At 36.0% G+C, this 16,712-nt stretch overlaps 3 protein-coding genes across 4 annotated transcripts in view; 1 reads left to right on the forward strand and 2 right to left on the reverse strand.

Annotated features, from left to right (window-relative positions):
• The first annotated feature begins 1,723 nt into the window (after nucleotides 1-1,723).
• On the forward strand, nucleotides 1,724-8,723 carry LOC125854883 (somatic embryogenesis receptor kinase 1). Its single transcript, XM_049534481.1, has 11 exons — nucleotides 1,724-2,245; nucleotides 2,695-2,827; nucleotides 2,954-3,025; nucleotides 4,773-4,916; nucleotides 5,873-5,944; nucleotides 6,080-6,151; nucleotides 6,241-6,353; nucleotides 6,905-7,036; nucleotides 7,168-7,509; nucleotides 7,738-8,132; nucleotides 8,292-8,723. The coding sequence occupies exons 1-11, from the start codon at nucleotides 2,146-2,148 to the stop codon at nucleotides 8,604-8,606; spliced, it is 1,890 nt and encodes a 629-aa protein (XP_049390438.1). The 5' UTR covers nucleotides 1,724-2,145; the 3' UTR covers nucleotides 8,607-8,723.
• Nucleotides 8,724-9,148: 425 nt separating this feature from the next.
• Nucleotides 9,149-14,884, reverse strand: LOC125854884 (uncharacterized). 2 transcript variants are annotated; one of them, XM_049534482.1, is made up of 7 exons: nucleotides 14,716-14,884; nucleotides 14,433-14,551; nucleotides 14,082-14,214; nucleotides 13,818-13,921; nucleotides 10,604-10,775; nucleotides 10,370-10,510; nucleotides 9,149-10,295 (listed from the first exon to the last, which is right to left on the reverse strand). In XM_049534482.1, exons 2-7 carry the CDS (start codon nucleotides 14,471-14,473, stop codon nucleotides 9,300-9,302), a joined length of 1,587 nt encoding a protein of 528 aa, XP_049390439.1. In that variant the 5' UTR covers nucleotides 14,474-14,551; nucleotides 14,716-14,884; the 3' UTR covers nucleotides 9,149-9,299. The 2 variants fall into 2 exon arrangements, with proteins under 2 accessions (XP_049390439.1, XP_049390440.1); XM_049534483.1 differs by having other exon boundaries at nucleotides 14,720-14,858.
• Nucleotides 14,885-16,048: 1,164 nt separating this feature from the next.
• The window catches only part of LOC125854890 (uncharacterized), a 33,454-nt gene continuing 32,790 nt past the window's right edge, over nucleotides 16,049-16,712 (reverse strand). Inside the window, exon 3 of the mRNA XM_049534491.1 lies at nucleotides 16,049-16,574. The gene's annotated coding sequence lies outside the window, so the exon portion shown is untranslated. The remainder of the gene's footprint in view (nucleotides 16,575-16,712) is intronic.

The following is a 16,712-nucleotide window of genomic DNA, read 5'->3' on the forward strand; positions in this document are numbered from 1 at the left end:
ATTAACCACACGTGCAACCTTACTTTATTTTCATTTTTTTGGGTCAAAATTAATCTTACTTTAGTGTTTAAAAAATTTCTGAATTTGCACTTTTTCAGCAACCCACTTTGTATGCAAAACAAAAGAGGTAATTATACAAGAATTGTATATATGTAGCATGCATTAAAAGAGGAAGTTTGTTTTCAAGGAATAGATAATGATGTCAAAGCAAAATAAGTACTAATAAATAAAAAGGGAAAGTGCTAAATAGTCAAAAAATTAAAAAAACTTTAATATTTTTTTTAATTTTAAAATAAATTGATTTTTTTTTCCATTTTTTAGTTAAAATGGCTTCAAAAGGAAAACTTCTTTATAATGCTCATTTAATGAGTAAACAATTTCCAATGTTTATAAATCACAACCACACTAAACTCAGTATAATTTCACGTGTAAAATTTGAATGTAAAGAAAATAGTGTGTGCATGAGTTTTATTTCTTTCTGATAAAAGTAAAAAACGTCAACATAATCATGTTGTTGGTGATGACTTTGGTGAACTCAAATTAAAAAACATTTTAAAATAGTTTTGAACAAATATAATTTTGAAGTAAAGAAACCATTTTACATAATTATGTTTTTCAGTTTGTTTAGGATAATTATTTCTTAATTTTACTGTATTTACCGTATTTGACTCAATCAAATAACGAATATATATGACTCGGAAAATGATTGTCGATAGATTCACTTTAATTTAGCCATGATGAAGATTTCTTGTTTCTTTATCATGAGATATTTATATACAACATATGTAATTAACAATCACACACACAAAAAAAATATGAATCCCCAAAAAAGAGAATAATTATGTGATTATAGAAAAATATGTAAAAGTCTTGTATAATTACACCACAAATTTATACCCATGTTTAAGATTATAAAGTCTTAAAATTTATTTTTAAATTTTGTGTCCTATTAAATTATACTCTATATATATTAAAAATGAAGGGGATTAAATTATTTTGCTCTAAAAAAAACCAAAGGCTTAACAAGTTAAACAAATACGAAAATTAAAGATAGGTTTATGTATTCTTTATTAACATAATGCTATTGGGTATTAAGGAGAATGTTGAATACATCGATAAATTTATTGGTAAATTTTATATAGATATTTAATTACAATTCACTTTAAATGATCAACTCAATACATGATAAAATATTTTTTAGCTATTAGATATTTTCAATTCATATTTTATTTTTGTGCTTGACCTATTCCATAGATAGTTCATCATATTTTTACGTCCGTTCATTTAATTATACACATCAATATTAATTGAAACATAAATAATATTTACTTTCCTAGCATCAGTTACTTTTTTTTTTCTGGCCTATTAAAAATAACCTCCTTAACTCACAAAGATTGAAATAAGACATGTGTACATTCTATCATCTTTTAAATATCACACATGTAAAATTGAACTAAATATATTATTATTATTATTATTACTTAGTTTTGGTTAAGGGTTGTTGATATTAATGTATTTTGCCATTTATAAAAAAAGCAAGAACATATAAATTTCATTTTAGATTTTATGTTGCTTTTTATTAATAATTTGAAAAAAGTGTCAAAAGTTGACAGGAGTCAAAGATAGCGCGAAGCCGTTTTAGAGTTTTAAGGTTACGGGCAGACGGGCAAAGCACCGTTCGGGCAGCTTAACACGCCCAAAAAGAGAAGATAATAATTTCTCTCACTTACTTTTTTTTCTCTCTCTCTGCGCACACACAACTCAGTAGAGAGAGAAAGAGAAGCAGTACAAAAATGTGAAAAGTTGTAGCAGATAAAAAAAAAAAAGGGGTTCATCATCAGAAGGAGAAGAACTAAACTGAACTGAGAAATACAAAGAAGGGTTGTTCAGTGAAGAGTAAAAGGGGTAGCAAAATCTTGGAAAATAAGTGTAAAAATTTGATCTTTTTTTGTTGGGTTATGAGATGAGATCGATTCTTGGGTTTTGAGCTTTGTGGGTGTGTTTATCTTGGTTCATGGTAATGAGGGGTAGGGTTTTCTTGAATTTTTGGGTAAATGCTGGGTTTTTTGAGTTTGCTTTACTTGGATCTACGAGATTGTTTAGTCAGCTGGCTGCTTGATTTGTAAAAAAAAAAACAGTATTTTGATGGTGAAGGTGATGGAGAAGGATGCTGTGGTGGTGTCACTGGTGGTATGGCTAATCTTGGTTGTACATCATCTTAAGCTCATTTATGCTAACATGGAAGGTTTGTGGGACCATCATCCTCATTTAGTTAATTTTTAGGTCTATATTTGTTGTTCTATTTTGTGAGATGAGTTTCAAATGTCGAAACTTTTCGTACTAGAAATTAAATATTTGCTGAAAGTGAAATGAGTATGTGCAAAATTGGATTTTGAATTTGACTAATGTGTGAGTTGTTGAATTTTCCCAAAAGGGTAAGCAAGATGTGCAGTGAGCTCCCTGCATTGTTACGGTGGCAAGAATGTCAGTTATATGTTAAAGTTTGTAGTTATCATTGCCATTCAACCTTAGTGCATTATGTTTCCTATACAAGGTTGAATAATTTGATGTGATTTAATTTGGTTGTTGCCAAAATCTTGATAAACTGTTTTATTCAGTGAATAGATTAAATTTTTATGTGCATTCTGGTGGATTAAATATCGTCTATGTTTTCCTAAATGGATACACGAACAGGTGATGCATTGCATAGTCTACGCGTCAATTTACAAGATCCTAACAATGTGCTACAGAGCTGGGACCCTACCCTTGTTAATCCTTGCACATGGTTTCATGTTACCTGCAACAATGACAACAGTGTTATAAGAGTGTAAGAATCTGTTGTCTGGTTTACCTCCGTTTTAATGGATTTGCAATTCCACTCTCTTGTGGTGGTGAGCAAATCTAATTGCAGTTTGTGCTTCCATAACACTTGTTATATGATCAACCTTTCCAGTGATTTAGGAAATGCAGCTTTATCTGGTCTGTTAGTCCCACAGCTTGGCCTTTTGAAGAATTTGCAGTACTTGTAAGTCTCACTTCATGAACTATGTCTGGAATTATTTTACGAATTTAGACTTGGAAAACTGGCATTAAGTGTATTGGTTTTTCCAGATGTTGAAGATTTTTCATAATACCTCTAGAATTTTCTGCATGGAAATACCATAGATGGCTTGCATATTAACTTTCGCATAAAACAAAGCTGTTGTAAGTGGCAAAAGCGAGCAGAGAACACTTTCTCCTCTCCATCTCTTGTTTCACTTGGTGTTGTAGTCAATTGCATAGTTGTTAATGTGTTCCCTGAACAACACAAATTTGAATGTATACTTCATAAAAAAAGATTTAAATTTGTGTTTCACGATACATACTAGTAAATTAAGAAACTCGGATACTTGGATGAGACTAGCAGTGAATTAACTTATGTGGCAAAGTAGTGTCTGTAATTGCTTGTGAAAACATTGTAGTTGAACTTAAATTTCTGTCATACACTCCCCTATCAAAAGTTATGCATAGATTCTAAATATTATTACTAATGCCAGTACCCTAAGCACTCTTTATTCTTTTGGTTTCCCACCCGGTGTCCGGTACCCACATTGGTGCCCGACTAAATCCGGATTCGCACCGAGAAGTCCCACATTGGGGGTAAAGCGCTCCCTAACAAAGGTGACTCCGTACCCAAGAGGGCTCAGACCCGAGACCTCTTGGTTAAGGATGAAGGAGTACTTACCACTCCACCACAACCCTTGTTGGTACCCTAAGCACTCTTAATTTGGAATAACAAACTTCCAACTCACATCAAATCCTTTATTCCCTCTTTCCTTGTCCCAGGTAGCGTCTAATCATGATTTAGGATGATGGAATAGGATAAAGCAAACAAGAGAAACAAGTCCATTGTAAAAGTAAAGCAAAATCTAGACTTAGAAAGAGGAAATATGGCTCGAGGGTAGGTTGATATCTTGGAGGAGAAGCTCTGAAGTTTTGTGGTCATATAACAGATGCTATTCTGGTTTTCACCAAGAGTTTGAATCATGATTCAATTAAGCATAGATTTTGTACATGTGTTAAGCTTTGTTTGGAGTTTGATAATATACCGTTCACTTAAATTGTCAACGTGCTATAGGCATATTCTGTCTCAAACTGGCTTTCAAGTTCTTATTGTAACCCATGCTCTTTTGAGGATGCAACTGTATGGAAGTTCACAGAGACAGTAAGTGCATGTGCACCTGGTGAAGCTGGGCATTACATGATGTATACTGATGCATCAGACAATGTTTTAATGATGGGCATAATTATTACCTAGTGACTGCTTCATTCTGCTCACACATTCATATATTCCTATGGATGCCTAGATTTGCTGGAGGCTTGTGTAGTATGTGTGCTAAGTATTTTCCAAGTGCATTCAAGTGACAATCACATCAAGAATGAAACAATATAAAAAGAACATCAAGAATGCTGATGGAATTTAACGATCACTGGGCATATACACTGTTTAGATGAAGTTCGAAATAAACATAATGACAGACGTTAATTTTTTATTGATGAGCTATAAAGATTTTATAAAATGTTTGACGAGCTGATCCTTTGCAGCACATGGGATGACAGGTTTTTATCTAGCAAAATGCTTGTAACCAAATATAAGAAAATTCCTCCATGACATATACATCGGTAACTAGTTATAATTGTTAGCTTGGAACTCCCAGACCTTTCTCATTATCCTAGGGATGTCATTGGTATGATATATGGAATTGATTCATTCTCTGGTTTTCTTGTCACAGGGAGCTTTACAGTAATAACATAAGTGGTCTAATACCGAGTGATCTTGGGAATTTGACTAATTTGGTCAGCTTGGATCTCTACTTGAACAACTTCGTCGGTCCCATCCCAGATTCCTTGGGCAAGCTGTCGAAATTGAGATTCCTGTATGTATTTTTATTCTATATTAGATTTATGTGGATATTGTGATGCCAAATGTGTATGTCATCAACCAAGATGGACCTGCTTTTGCCGGCATGTTGAGAAAGGAAAGGAAGCCTGAATTCTTTTCTAGGTTTCACATAAGATTACCTCTATTAGTATTAGGTTTCACACTAAGTTTTGATGGCAGAAGGTATTTGAGGACTTTATGGGTCTGATATCATTAATAAAACAGATCTTACATATAAGTCTTTTTATTTTCTCCCTTTGTTCTAATCCTTATATAAAGGAAAAGAATAGAAGCCTATGCTTTGTCTGATATTTGGGCCTGATATTGTAAAATTAAGCAGAGTTTAGTAATTGGTGTTTTATTTTTCTCCCATTGTTGGGATCCTTTTCTAGAAGAGAAAAGAAGTTTAGAATCCCATGCTTCATCTTGCATTTTTCACTGCTGAAGTTTCTCTTGCTTAATGCTCCACAAACTTCTTTCTTTTGGCTTGACTGTCTAAGAAGTGTACCAAATAGGTTCTATTATGCAGACTCAGCATGAAGCCTCATTAACTGCATCTTGGGACTTACTATAGAACTATTGCAGTACTGCCAATGTTGACTGACATGATTTAGTCCAAAAAGTGTTTCAAGTTTCTGTTTGTCAGGGGGGAAATGTTTTGAGGCTGTTTATTGTTGTTTTTTTTTTATAATAAAACGTAAAAGAGGCTGTTTATTGTTGTTCTGAACTGACAACTTCATTTCCAGCTGAAGTGCCGGTTCTGGCTTGAAGTTCGAATATGTTTTACATCCACATATAAATAATTTATTAAGATGATTCTACTTGTCAATAAATAAATAAATTAAGATGATTCAATTAGTAGCCTTTTCTTCTGTTTTATTCTCCAATTATTACTTATACCAAAAGTGAAGCTCATTCCTGTACACCTTTGTGATTTTTTTGCAAGGATAGTCGGCTCAACAATAATAGCTTGACTGGTAACATCCCTATGTCACTGACTAATATCTCATCACTACAAGTGTTGTAAGTACACTAGTTATTTTGTGACTTAACGTAGATAATTCTTTCTGTCTTCCATATCTTTTCATTTCATTTCCTTTTCCTTCTAGTGCATATACAGATATACTCATACTCAATTCTTGTCTCATCTGTGTATAGGGATCTGTCAAACAACCGTCTCTCAGGTGTTGTTCCAGATAATGGTTCCTTTTCTCTATTCACGCCTATCAGGTATATTTCATTTAAGGTGGTGCACCATCAAACTGGCTGGTGGTTTTAGTATGCTGCTATTTGCTAATATATTTTGCTTGAATTTACAGTTTTGCGAATAATTTAGATCTTTGCGGGCCTGTAACTGGACGCCCTTGTCCGGGATCTCCTCCATTCTCCCCTCCGCCTCCATTTGTTCCACCACCACCAATTTCTGCTCCAGGTGGTTCTCTAAATTGGTGTGGATAAGTTGTTTTCCCTATTTTTTTTTTTGCTTGTTTGAGTTTGGTGATTTTTGTTGGTCCATCCATCTTGCCTCTCTTAGTTTTTCCTAACCTAAGTGAGAATTTGTGCTATAGAAGTACTGACAAGAAAGGGGCAGAAGAGGAAAGCCCATCTTAGCTAGTCAGGCATTTTGGTTAAGTAGTTCTTATGGGAAACTGGTATGCACGAGACTACATTTAGTCTCTAAGCATTCTGGTCTTTATACAAATTTAATTCAGCATTGTGGAGATCTTTTCTTTGGTCCCCTTGTAAATTATTATCTGTGGTATTTGAAGTCGAGTATGTCTGAATGAAATTAATCATATTTAAGCCAGAACTTGTGAAGATTTTCTTTGCTTTGTAAAAACTATCCTGGAAATTAGATCTGAATGATAGATACATATTTGTGTTCTTTCTTTTTGAAGTGATTTAAATAATGAAGGGCCAAAATTGTGTTAAATATAGTCTGGATCATATGAAGGAAATTAATCAAATTTATGGGAACTTCAGGAGGAAATGGTGCAACTGGAGCAATTGCTGGAGGTGTAGCTGCTGGTGCTGCTCTACTATTTGCTGCTCCTGCCATTGCATTTGCCTGGTGGCGCCGTAGAAAGCCACAAGAATATTTCTTTGATGTACCAGGTTAGCAGTATTCACAATACCCAACCATAAGTCCATAACTCCTACTTACTCCCTCGCGTGTTTGTGGTTTCTCTTGCATGTTTATTTTTTGGCTCCATAATTACCACCCTTTTTGCTTAAACTTATTGCAGCTGAAGAAGATCCTGAAGTTCACTTAGGTCAACTGAAAAGGTTCTCCCTCCGAGAGCTACAAGTTGCAACCGACAGTTTTAGCAATAAAAATATTCTGGGTCGAGGTGGATTTGGTAAGGTATACAAAGGACGCTTAGCAGATGGATCATTGGTGGCTGTTAAGCGGCTTAAGGAGGAGCGTACTCCTGGAGGGGAGTTGCAATTTCAAACAGAAGTTGAGATGATTAGCATGGCAGTGCATAGGAATCTTCTACGATTGCGTGGTTTCTGTATGACACCAACTGAAAGACTGCTTGTCTACCCCTACATGGCAAATGGAAGTGTTGCATCATGCCTGAGAGGTGACGCCTTCTGAAATCTATCACTCCGTAACATATTTGGATGTTCTCACCTTTAATTTAGAGGGTATTATTACATAATGCAAGAACATCTTTTGCTGGTTAACGTTCTATCTGGCATAACATACTCTTTATAATAAAACATATTCTTGTATGTTATTCCTGTAACTTGGTAAAGGTAGAAATATAATTTATTTTGTATTCTCTTGACAAAACAATTTATTTTATCAGAACGACCGCCTTCTGAACCGCCACTTGATTGGCCAACGCGAAAGCGCATTGCTTTGGGGTCTGCCAGGGGATTGTCGTATTTGCATGATCATTGTGACCCTAAGATTATCCATCGTGATGTGAAGGCTGCAAATATATTGCTAGATGAAGAATTTGAGGCTGTTGTTGGAGACTTTGGTTTGGCTAAACTTATGGACTACAAGGATACACATGTTACAACTGCTGTGCGTGGTACAATTGGGCATATAGCTCCAGAATACCTGTCCACAGGGAAGTCTTCAGAAAAGACTGATGTTTTTGGGTATGGCATCATGCTTCTGGAGCTAATCACCGGCCAACGTGCTTTTGATCTTGCTCGGCTTGCAAATGATGACGATGTCATGTTGCTTGACTGGGTATGTTGTCATGCCTGCTTTATATGTAACATGACACGAGTACCATAATGTGCTCATTTTTTAATCTGTGCATCACAACACTACCTGACTAATTAGTGTTTCTGCCTTTAGCAGGAATCTTTATGTCTATGTCTGAACTTGTTGAGGTTCTTGTTTCAGGTGAAAGGACTCCTCAAAGAGAAGAAGTTGGAAATGCTGGTTGACCCTGATCTTCAGAACAAGTATGTGGAGGCCGAGGTGGAGCAACTGATCCAAGTAGCATTGCTTTGTACACAAAGCAACCCAATGGATCGGCCTAAGATGTCGGAAGTGGTGAGAATGCTTGAAGGTGATGGTTTGGCTGAAAGATGGGATGAGTGGCAGAAGGTAGAAGTTCTCCGGCAGGAAGTGGAACTTGCACCACATCCTGGTTCTGATTGGCTTGTTGACTCAACAGAGAATTTACACGCAGTTGAATTATCGGGTCCAAGGTGACCGACCTCGTACTACCCCAAGTAAAGAAAATCAAATCATTAGGAACTCTTTATTTTTGTTGACCTTGTGAAAGTTTTTCTTTGTGAAATTTAATGAAAATCTCCAGGTGTAAGCCCATGAAGTGTCTGTTACATTGTGCATACAAATTTGTACTGACAGGAAATTCCAAATCCATTCCCTGACAAGTTGGCACATAGGCATAGTAGTTAAGTGCTTTAAAATTGTCCAACACAGTAAACTACTGTCAAGCAGACTCTTGTTTTCAGTGACATTGGAAATGCTATCAATTTGACAAGGTTATTTACAAGATTTTGGATTTTACAATCAAAGAATAGTGCTTCACATTCTCTTAAGGCTACAAGATAATGGCAAATATTTCATCAATAGGCCACTTGCAGAGTTTGTTTTGCCACTCTATGCCCAAATTTGGGGCTCTTTCTGACAATTCAGATTAGTACCAGACGCTCTGATATAAGTACAAGATCTGCTCAGTGATACTTTCGATCATTTCTGTCATTATTTTTTGCTCCAAAGAAAATTTCTTACATGCAAATTTTTTGAACTGCATACTCTTCAACATACAAGGATCCATCGAATGTACTACAGACCACAGGGCAATAGAATAAACAGAAGAATCTCAAAACTCACAATCAACAAACAAACCAGAGCCTGCAGAAGGTAGAGAAATACACTTCACTTATCATGGCTGGACCTGATATTATCTTTGAATGACTGTGAACGAGAACCAGGATTAGAGCCATTTGTTGCATTAAACAGGTTTGGATATGAATAATATGTTTCATCATCCATGGAAGGCAATCTCTGTGGTTGGTGAAGACCCTGACCAGGATGATGAATATGGGAGATGGGAGACTCAACACCCACTGTTGAATCATCGTATGAAGGAATATTCGACACCTGATGTTCCAATGGACTGCCATGAAGTGGGCTGGGGATACCATCAGAGTTTGACGATTGGCGTTGGAGGTCTAAGTGAGGCTTTTCTAGGATGTGAGATTCTTGTTTCTCAGCATAAAAGGGGTTCTCACTGGGGCTTACAGGCACCTCTTCGCTCCTTTTCCTGGTAAGCTCGCTGATTCTAACCTGAGCAAGGCTAGCTGCTGAGCGAGCAGCAGCAGCTGCACGTTCGGCTGAATCAGCAGCTGCTTGGGCAGCAGCCAATACATCTTGCAAATCTACATCAGTCTCAACTTTGGTCTTTGTAGTAGGGGGTGGTTGAGTACTTTGGGTTGTGGTTCTTTCTGTTGAGGAGAATGGAGGTGATTTTGGCGGGGGAACCATGAATGGCAAAAACTGTTTCTCTTCTTCCGGTGAAGATAAACTATCAGCTGATCCAAAATCTTTTGAAACTACCTTCTCTTGCAAAAGTTCATCTCGCTCCACATCTTGTTTGTGAGATTTGAGCTCACCGTCTTCAGAAGGCTTAGCTACCTCCTCATCGGAGTCAGATAGTGCAGAGGCTGGGAAAGGAAGCATTTCAGGGGCAGAAACTCCACCGGTGCTATGTCGTAGTGGCTGCTTAGGGACTTCTGGAAAATCTAAGTCAAAATCAGCCTCAGATTCCGTTTGTTTATCAAAGACTTGATCTGAAGCAGAGTGCTGCACCTCATCCAACCTTTCTTTGGGAAGTGGCACCTTAGCCCCACTGACAAATTGTGTGGGCCCATTCTGCAAAGCAAAGGGAAGAAATCATGATGATTGAAAAGAGGACAAAATCAAAGCCAGTACAGACTGAAATATACCAGCAAGTCCTCATGTGACTTCAACAGCTCAGTTTCAGAAGCACTTGGATCCCAATCTAGCTGATGCTCCTCCGCAATTTCCTTTAGCAGCTTCATTTTCACATCAGGAGCAGGAGCTCGAATAGACAGCAACTCTATCAACTGTCAGAGACAAGAAAAAAGAGAGAAAAATCAGAAACAAGAAACAGTTCCTCTTTCTCGTTTAGCTATGGCATAAAGGAGAACTAAGGTAACCTGGCGATTGACTCCGCATTCTGGCATGAGCTCTGTAGCAGCAGCAATGAATTCCTTCCCATATTTACCAGCAAACATCATCTGAACCTGCAGCAATTCCGGAAGATCTGCACATCTTGGTGCAGCAAAACAAACACTTGAAATAGCTTCTTTCAGATCTAGAGGGCATTCCCTGGACATTATAGAGTTTGGGGGTTCAGCTCTTTCCAATTATTCAAGTTAAGAAAATTATCAACAAAATTCAACTAGAAGTCTAGAATATTAAGACTTGGAAAGAAAACCTCCACATTGCAGGACAGTCAAGTTCAACAGTATCTGTTTGCTTTAAAACAAATATTGAAGATGAAGCGCTTTGGGTCCATCTTGGAACTAGAGATCCACATTTATGGTCTCATGTAGATGATCAAATTATTTTAAGGTTTCACACTCCCATAACACAAGCAAGAATGTATTGTTCATTCTATGCCCTAGATACTTCTCGGTCATATAAGCAGAAAGTTAAACGTAGTTAATCCTTGTTTGGCTAAAATTGACTTTATGCAAAAGGATCAAACATGCTGCTGCTCGGATACATGCACATACTTCCATTTAATCGACCTACAACCTAGACATTTCAAAGTTGGTAAATTTTTTTCAGAATACATGAAATTTAGCAAAGTAAAGGACTGTGATTCATTAATTGAACTAGAGTCGCTCCATGAAAAAGTATCCATATCTAGTGCAGATAATTCTCGCAAAACAACAGCTAGGGTGGAGTATAGTAGATCTGAAAGTTTGGTATTGAAGGAGATATGGAACTAAATGTTAACAGCAGCATAGACAGCAAAGGCCAGAGGCAAGCAAGGAAGACAGAGAGGAACATTTGGGACCCGTTTGGCCATAGATTTCCCAAGTAATATTTGAGGGGAAATTTGGCAAATAGTGTTTGTCCATACAATTTGCCATTATTTGGCAAATATCCCAAATTCCCAAATACTAGTTTTTTCTAGTATTTGAGCCAAATCTCATTATTTGGGATCTTTTAAAAATTGAAATTTTATACCAAACTTTTATCCTTTACAAAAACTCCCTCTATAGTAGTTGTTTGCGTTGTATTACATAATTTTTTACGTGAACACTAAAGTAGTGATGAAATATTCAGTGAATATGAAAGTGATGAACAATCGGTCCAGGGTACCAAAGTCATGTGCTTTGTCTACTTCACGATGTATAGAATGATGCTTGTTGCACTCACTCCACACACCACATTGCTCCAGTTTCATGGACACTACTTGTTATTCGTTGCAACGAAGATCCAACTGACTTGTAATACAAACTTATGGTTAGTTTTGATAGTTTTTAAAACTTATGGGTATAAATCATATTTTTTCTAAAAAAGTGAAATATGTTTCCAAGATACTATGGCCAAACACATGGTGAAATTTCACCCAAATAATATTTGCCAAAAATATTTGGAAATCTATGGCCAAACGCTAGCTTGGTATCCTATACTATTTTTATTAGGAAAAAAAATGCCAAAGACCCCCCCCCCACCCCCCACCCCCGACTTGTAGCTTTTTAGTTAGTGAGCACCTAAACTATCACTCGTATTAAATACCCCTGGAATTTGTTTTTTCAACCGTAGCGTACACCTACGACGTTTAGATCCCTCAACCGTGTATACATGCACGTGACACGGTGAAAATATGACAAATGTGGATGTCCATGTAGATAAATAATGCCTCCACCTTCTCTAATATTTACCCTTTTTCAAAAGCTTTTTATATAATCCCCAATTCACACAAATCAACCCTAATTACCCGATCTTCTCTTTCACACAAATACTCTCTAAATAATCAAATCCTAAGAAGTTTAACAGTCAGAGTAAAGGGTAGATTTTGAACATTTCTGGCTCTGCTATTTGAATGTTTTCTCCTCAAATAGTAGTCCATTTGGGTGAAGCTTTTTATTTGAGTGGATTTTTCTCCGATCTTGTCTGAAACTCTTATCAAGTAAGTGATCATCCATTCTTAAAATGTATTTTTGTTTGTTTTACCTCGAATAGCCTTGGTCAGTTACAATCCAATTACATCCGGGGTAGTCATATGACCATGAAATTCTCACAATCGGAGGACACCCACATGCACAAACAAGCATCCTATTATAATTCATGGATTCATCAATTGCAACTTTAGAAAGATGGAGGAGAGATAAATTATAGGCAAAGAAAGAAAATGATGGCAAAGATAGGTATTTCAGAAAATTGAAAGTGATGGAGAAGAAGGGTTTAGGGAGAATAAATAGGAAGAGAATGAAGAGAGATGCTGTGCAAAAAAGGAAAAAAATAAAGAGAAACAAGAATTTTTAATGTTTTTCACCATTGAAGTAATATGATGCGGCAAAAAATTTACTCCCTCACGTGCCTAGCTGAGCTTGTTGTCAGTTTCTATGCCAGGTGGACATTGTAGGTGTATGTGACGGTTGAAAAAACAAGTTCCGGGGGTATTTCATATGAGTGATAGTTTAGGTATTCGCTGAATAAAAAGCTACAAGGTCGAGGGGTCTCTAGCATTTCTGCCTTTTTACTATTATTAAACTGGTGTATGCGACGGTTAAAAAACAAGTTCCAGGGATATTTCATATGAGTGATAGTTTAGGTATTCACTAAATAAAAAGCTACAAGATCGGGAGGTCTCTAGCATTTCTGCCTTTTTATAATTATTAAACCTCATTCAGCTGACTATCCTAGTCTATATCAGGTGTAACCCAGTTTATTGACTTATTGCAGCTAGAGTAAAGTTAAATGGAGCTATTGTTTTAGAGCACAATACAGCTATAAAGATACACATGACCAGCGTAACTACACAAGATGACAATATACTTTACTTGTGAAAACAGAAGAAGAAAAATAAGCTAAAAGGCAATACTACAAGTAGGCCAACCTTACAGCTGGGATTTACATCTGCCAATGGTGTCAAAAAAATCATATAACCACGAAAACCAAAAAATTGCTGTTCTATAGGCACTTCGCCAAAACATCATAGGTGATCATCTAATGCATCATAAAGGAACCCTTTTATATTCTTTGCCATTCGCCCCATACATTTCTTATCCTAAGAGCAACTAAAAGCATAGTCAGTTGCTCATCAATAAACTGAAGAACCATCTTAGGATACTGTAAATGTTCACACCATATAGAATATCAAGAACATTAACACAACAGATAACTCATTACCTTTGCGCTTCAATAATTGGAAGACGAACCGATATAAGCTCGCAGAATAGCTCAACAATCTCCTGCGCTGCCATCATTTTCTCTTCTCTTATGATATGCTCTACCTAAACAAGCAAACATCACAGTCAAGCTCATTACTCTGTAAAACCATCTATCAAAATACATAATAACCTTTCAGTATTCAAATGCGAAGAACACACAGCCTAGCACAAATTATATCAGCATGAATTGATGAATTTAAGCAAAATAAGATTCAATTTATACCCGAATTCGAGCAGTAGCTTCCTGACCAGTCTCTAGTAGCTTAGCTATTTCTTTCCTCATCTGCTTCAGCTGAAACTCCCTACGATTCCTCAGTAGTTTGATCCGAGGAATTGTCAATTTCAACATGGTTTTACTGCAAATTGATAGGTACCATCAGCAAATTTCCATATAAAAAAGACATCATTTTTCTCTCAATTTTTCTCAAAAAATTGAAAAATTCAAAACCCCATGCTTTCAACAATACAAAATTTCAAATCTGCATCATAAGAACTCTTAACTAAAAAGACCCAAATCATAAAATCTGACAAGAACCTTTAAAAAAAGACAGGAAAGTGGGAAATTGAGGATTACCATTTGGCAGCTTTGAAACCTTTGCTGAAGAAAGAATCCATTATAGACTTGATTCAGATCTTCGATATCCGTGTACCCTTTAAAATTCTTGCAACAAAACCTTATGAATTATCACTTACCTAAAACCACAAAATAATTAATCAAACTTGGTAGTATTTCAGATTAAAGCAAAGAATACCTTTTTATTTTTCAAAAAAAGAAAAGAAAAAGAGATCAAAGATCAAAACTGATGACGAAGTAGTAAAGAAAATATGTGTTTTTGTGGAAAGCACAGAAAGTGAACCTGCTCCGCTATGCATATAAAGACAAATGGAACGCGGACAAAGCTTTCAATGTCTACGACAACAAGCAGCTTCCTTAAGCTCTAAGCATTATTGGATTTCAACTTTCAACGAGTATTATTTTTGGGATTAAAATTAGGTATAACTTCTCAATTTTACAACTGTTTAAAGTACAACTCTAGAAGATGATGAATTTGGGTCGGATTTGGCCCAATTTCTGACCATGGAAGAAGTTTTTTTTTTTAATTTAGTATAATAAATTACGTATAATTTTTATAGATAAAAGCAAAATTGAGTAATTTGATAACCAAATTACTACAAATTAAAATGATCATTCGACATTCCAACTCCCATATTTGGTAAATGAGATTTGGCGTTAACAAAGAAGATGTTTGGTCACAAATAATGTATTGCATTTTCCAATAAAACAAAAACTAATTACTACTACGCCGGACGTAGTTTTAGGCTTGTTAGTGAATGTCGTAGCACTATTCATACCTTTGTAGTTTTTGTTGTATGTGGTGTATTGTGTTTTTAATTACCATATTAGTTTGTTGTTATTGTTTGCTTCTCTCTTTTAGACGGTACCTTTTCTTATTAACAGTTATGATTTCTTCATTCTTTTCTTTTTTTTACTTGGGTTCAATGCACTTGAGCTGATGATTTTTTGGAACAACCTTTATACCTGTTCGAGGTACGGAGGTAGTGGTAAGACTTGTGTACACTCTGACCATCCCCAGACCCCACTTAGTGGAATTTCACTAGGTATGCTATTTTGTATGTTCAATTTATGTGGCATACTCAAAATTTTAGAATTCAAACTTCTAAATTTCAATCGTGAATTTAAACATAAAAGTTCTATGTTTTTTAAAATAAATTTTTTATACTTGGAAACTACATAAAAACTATTATAAATTACAAGAATTAACAACTCAAAAGACAAAGAAATTCCGATTAGAGAAAAACTTGAGCGACTCTAAAAATTTCAATTATCAAAGTAAATTAGAAGGGAGTATAAGGCTATAAGCTGCCTACTAGTATTACTACTTGAGAAAGTTAGGGGAGTAGCAAAAAAGGTACAAGGGATCTAGTCCGGCTAGATCTGTTTTCTTGTTCCTAGAAGGTGTTGGATGTTAAGTCTCAATGTAAGGTTAGCTGCAAATTTGAAACAATTTACGAGCCAGCTTGTGTGCATCTCGATGAGTAAAATACCAGTGTAGCATTGGCCAATTTTATCTTTCTGGATGCTATTTTCTTGTTACAGAATTGATCTACCTGCAGTCCAAGTGATAGTAAAACTGATTTGTTGAGAGCAGCATCTTGTGGGGGAGTGAATAGGGCTGGATAAACAAGAAACTTATACAAGGTCTCCAATATGGTAAACAATTTATTTTCTCCATACAAAAGGAGATAATAATGAGAAAAGTATATTTTCAAGGAATCCATTCAAAGTGAAATAAGAAGAAACCTACTAGATTACTCAAACTACAACAGGTTAGAATGATTAACACAAGGAGTTTGGCTCTACTTCAGCCGCAACCATAGGTGTTGAACAAGAACAACAAGGTTGCATTTATCCTGAAGCTATAAGCTCAAATCGTTCCTATGCCAAAACCATAAGCAAGCGCATCAGGATACATGAGTTGTGCCTTCAATTGAGGAGCATAAAATATCTGGCCAAACTGTGCATGTCTGGGCGATCAACATACTTGAGCAGTCACAATCAATATTAAATTTGGTCCAGCGAGTTCCAATTTCAGTCCATCTCGGGACCTTCATTTCTCCAAAGGATCTTGGTCTTCATTTGGAACCTCCCGTGGCTTTCAATATGAGCCTTGGTGTGAATGCCCTAGCTGGATCCCTATAAGAGATTAACATGACTTAATGAACTTAGTTGATGCCTCCCAACCTAAATGGATAAGAAACGGGAAACACATTTTAGGATCAGAAGAGTGTTAATAGTTAATACTTTGTCCTGAGATAATGAAATAGGATAACA

The sequence above is a fragment of the Solanum stenotomum genome, chromosome 2, assembly GCF_019186545.1.
Source record: "Solanum stenotomum isolate F172 chromosome 2, ASM1918654v1, whole genome shotgun sequence".
NCBI classification, from domain to species: domain Eukaryota; kingdom Viridiplantae; phylum Streptophyta; class Magnoliopsida; order Solanales; family Solanaceae; genus Solanum; species Solanum stenotomum.

Bases quoted from the DNA above. Each gene is read 5' to 3' on its own strand.
- LOC125854884 (XM_049534482.1), bottom strand. From the start codon at position 14,473: ATGGATTCTTTCTTCAGCAAAGGTTTCAAAGCTGCCAAATG. The intron at 14,215-14,432 runs GTAATCCTCAAT...ATCAATTTGCAG, and splicing joins GGTTTCAAAGCTGCCAAATG to TAAAACCATGTTGAAATTGA. The intron at 13,922-14,081 runs GTATAAATTGAA...TTGCTTGTTTAG, and splicing joins AAGCTACTGCTCGAATTCGG to GTAGAGCATATCATAAGAGA.
- LOC125854883 (XM_049534481.1), top strand. From the start codon at position 2,146: ATGGTGAAGGTGATGGAGAAGGATGCTGTGGTGGTGTCACTGGTGGTA. The intron at 3,026-4,772 runs GTAAGTCTCACT...TTCTTGTCACAG, and splicing joins TTGAAGAATTTGCAGTACTT to GGAGCTTTACAGTAATAACA. The intron at 6,354-6,904 runs GTGGTTCTCTAA...TGGGAACTTCAG, and splicing joins ACCACCAATTTCTGCTCCAG to GAGGAAATGGTGCAACTGGA.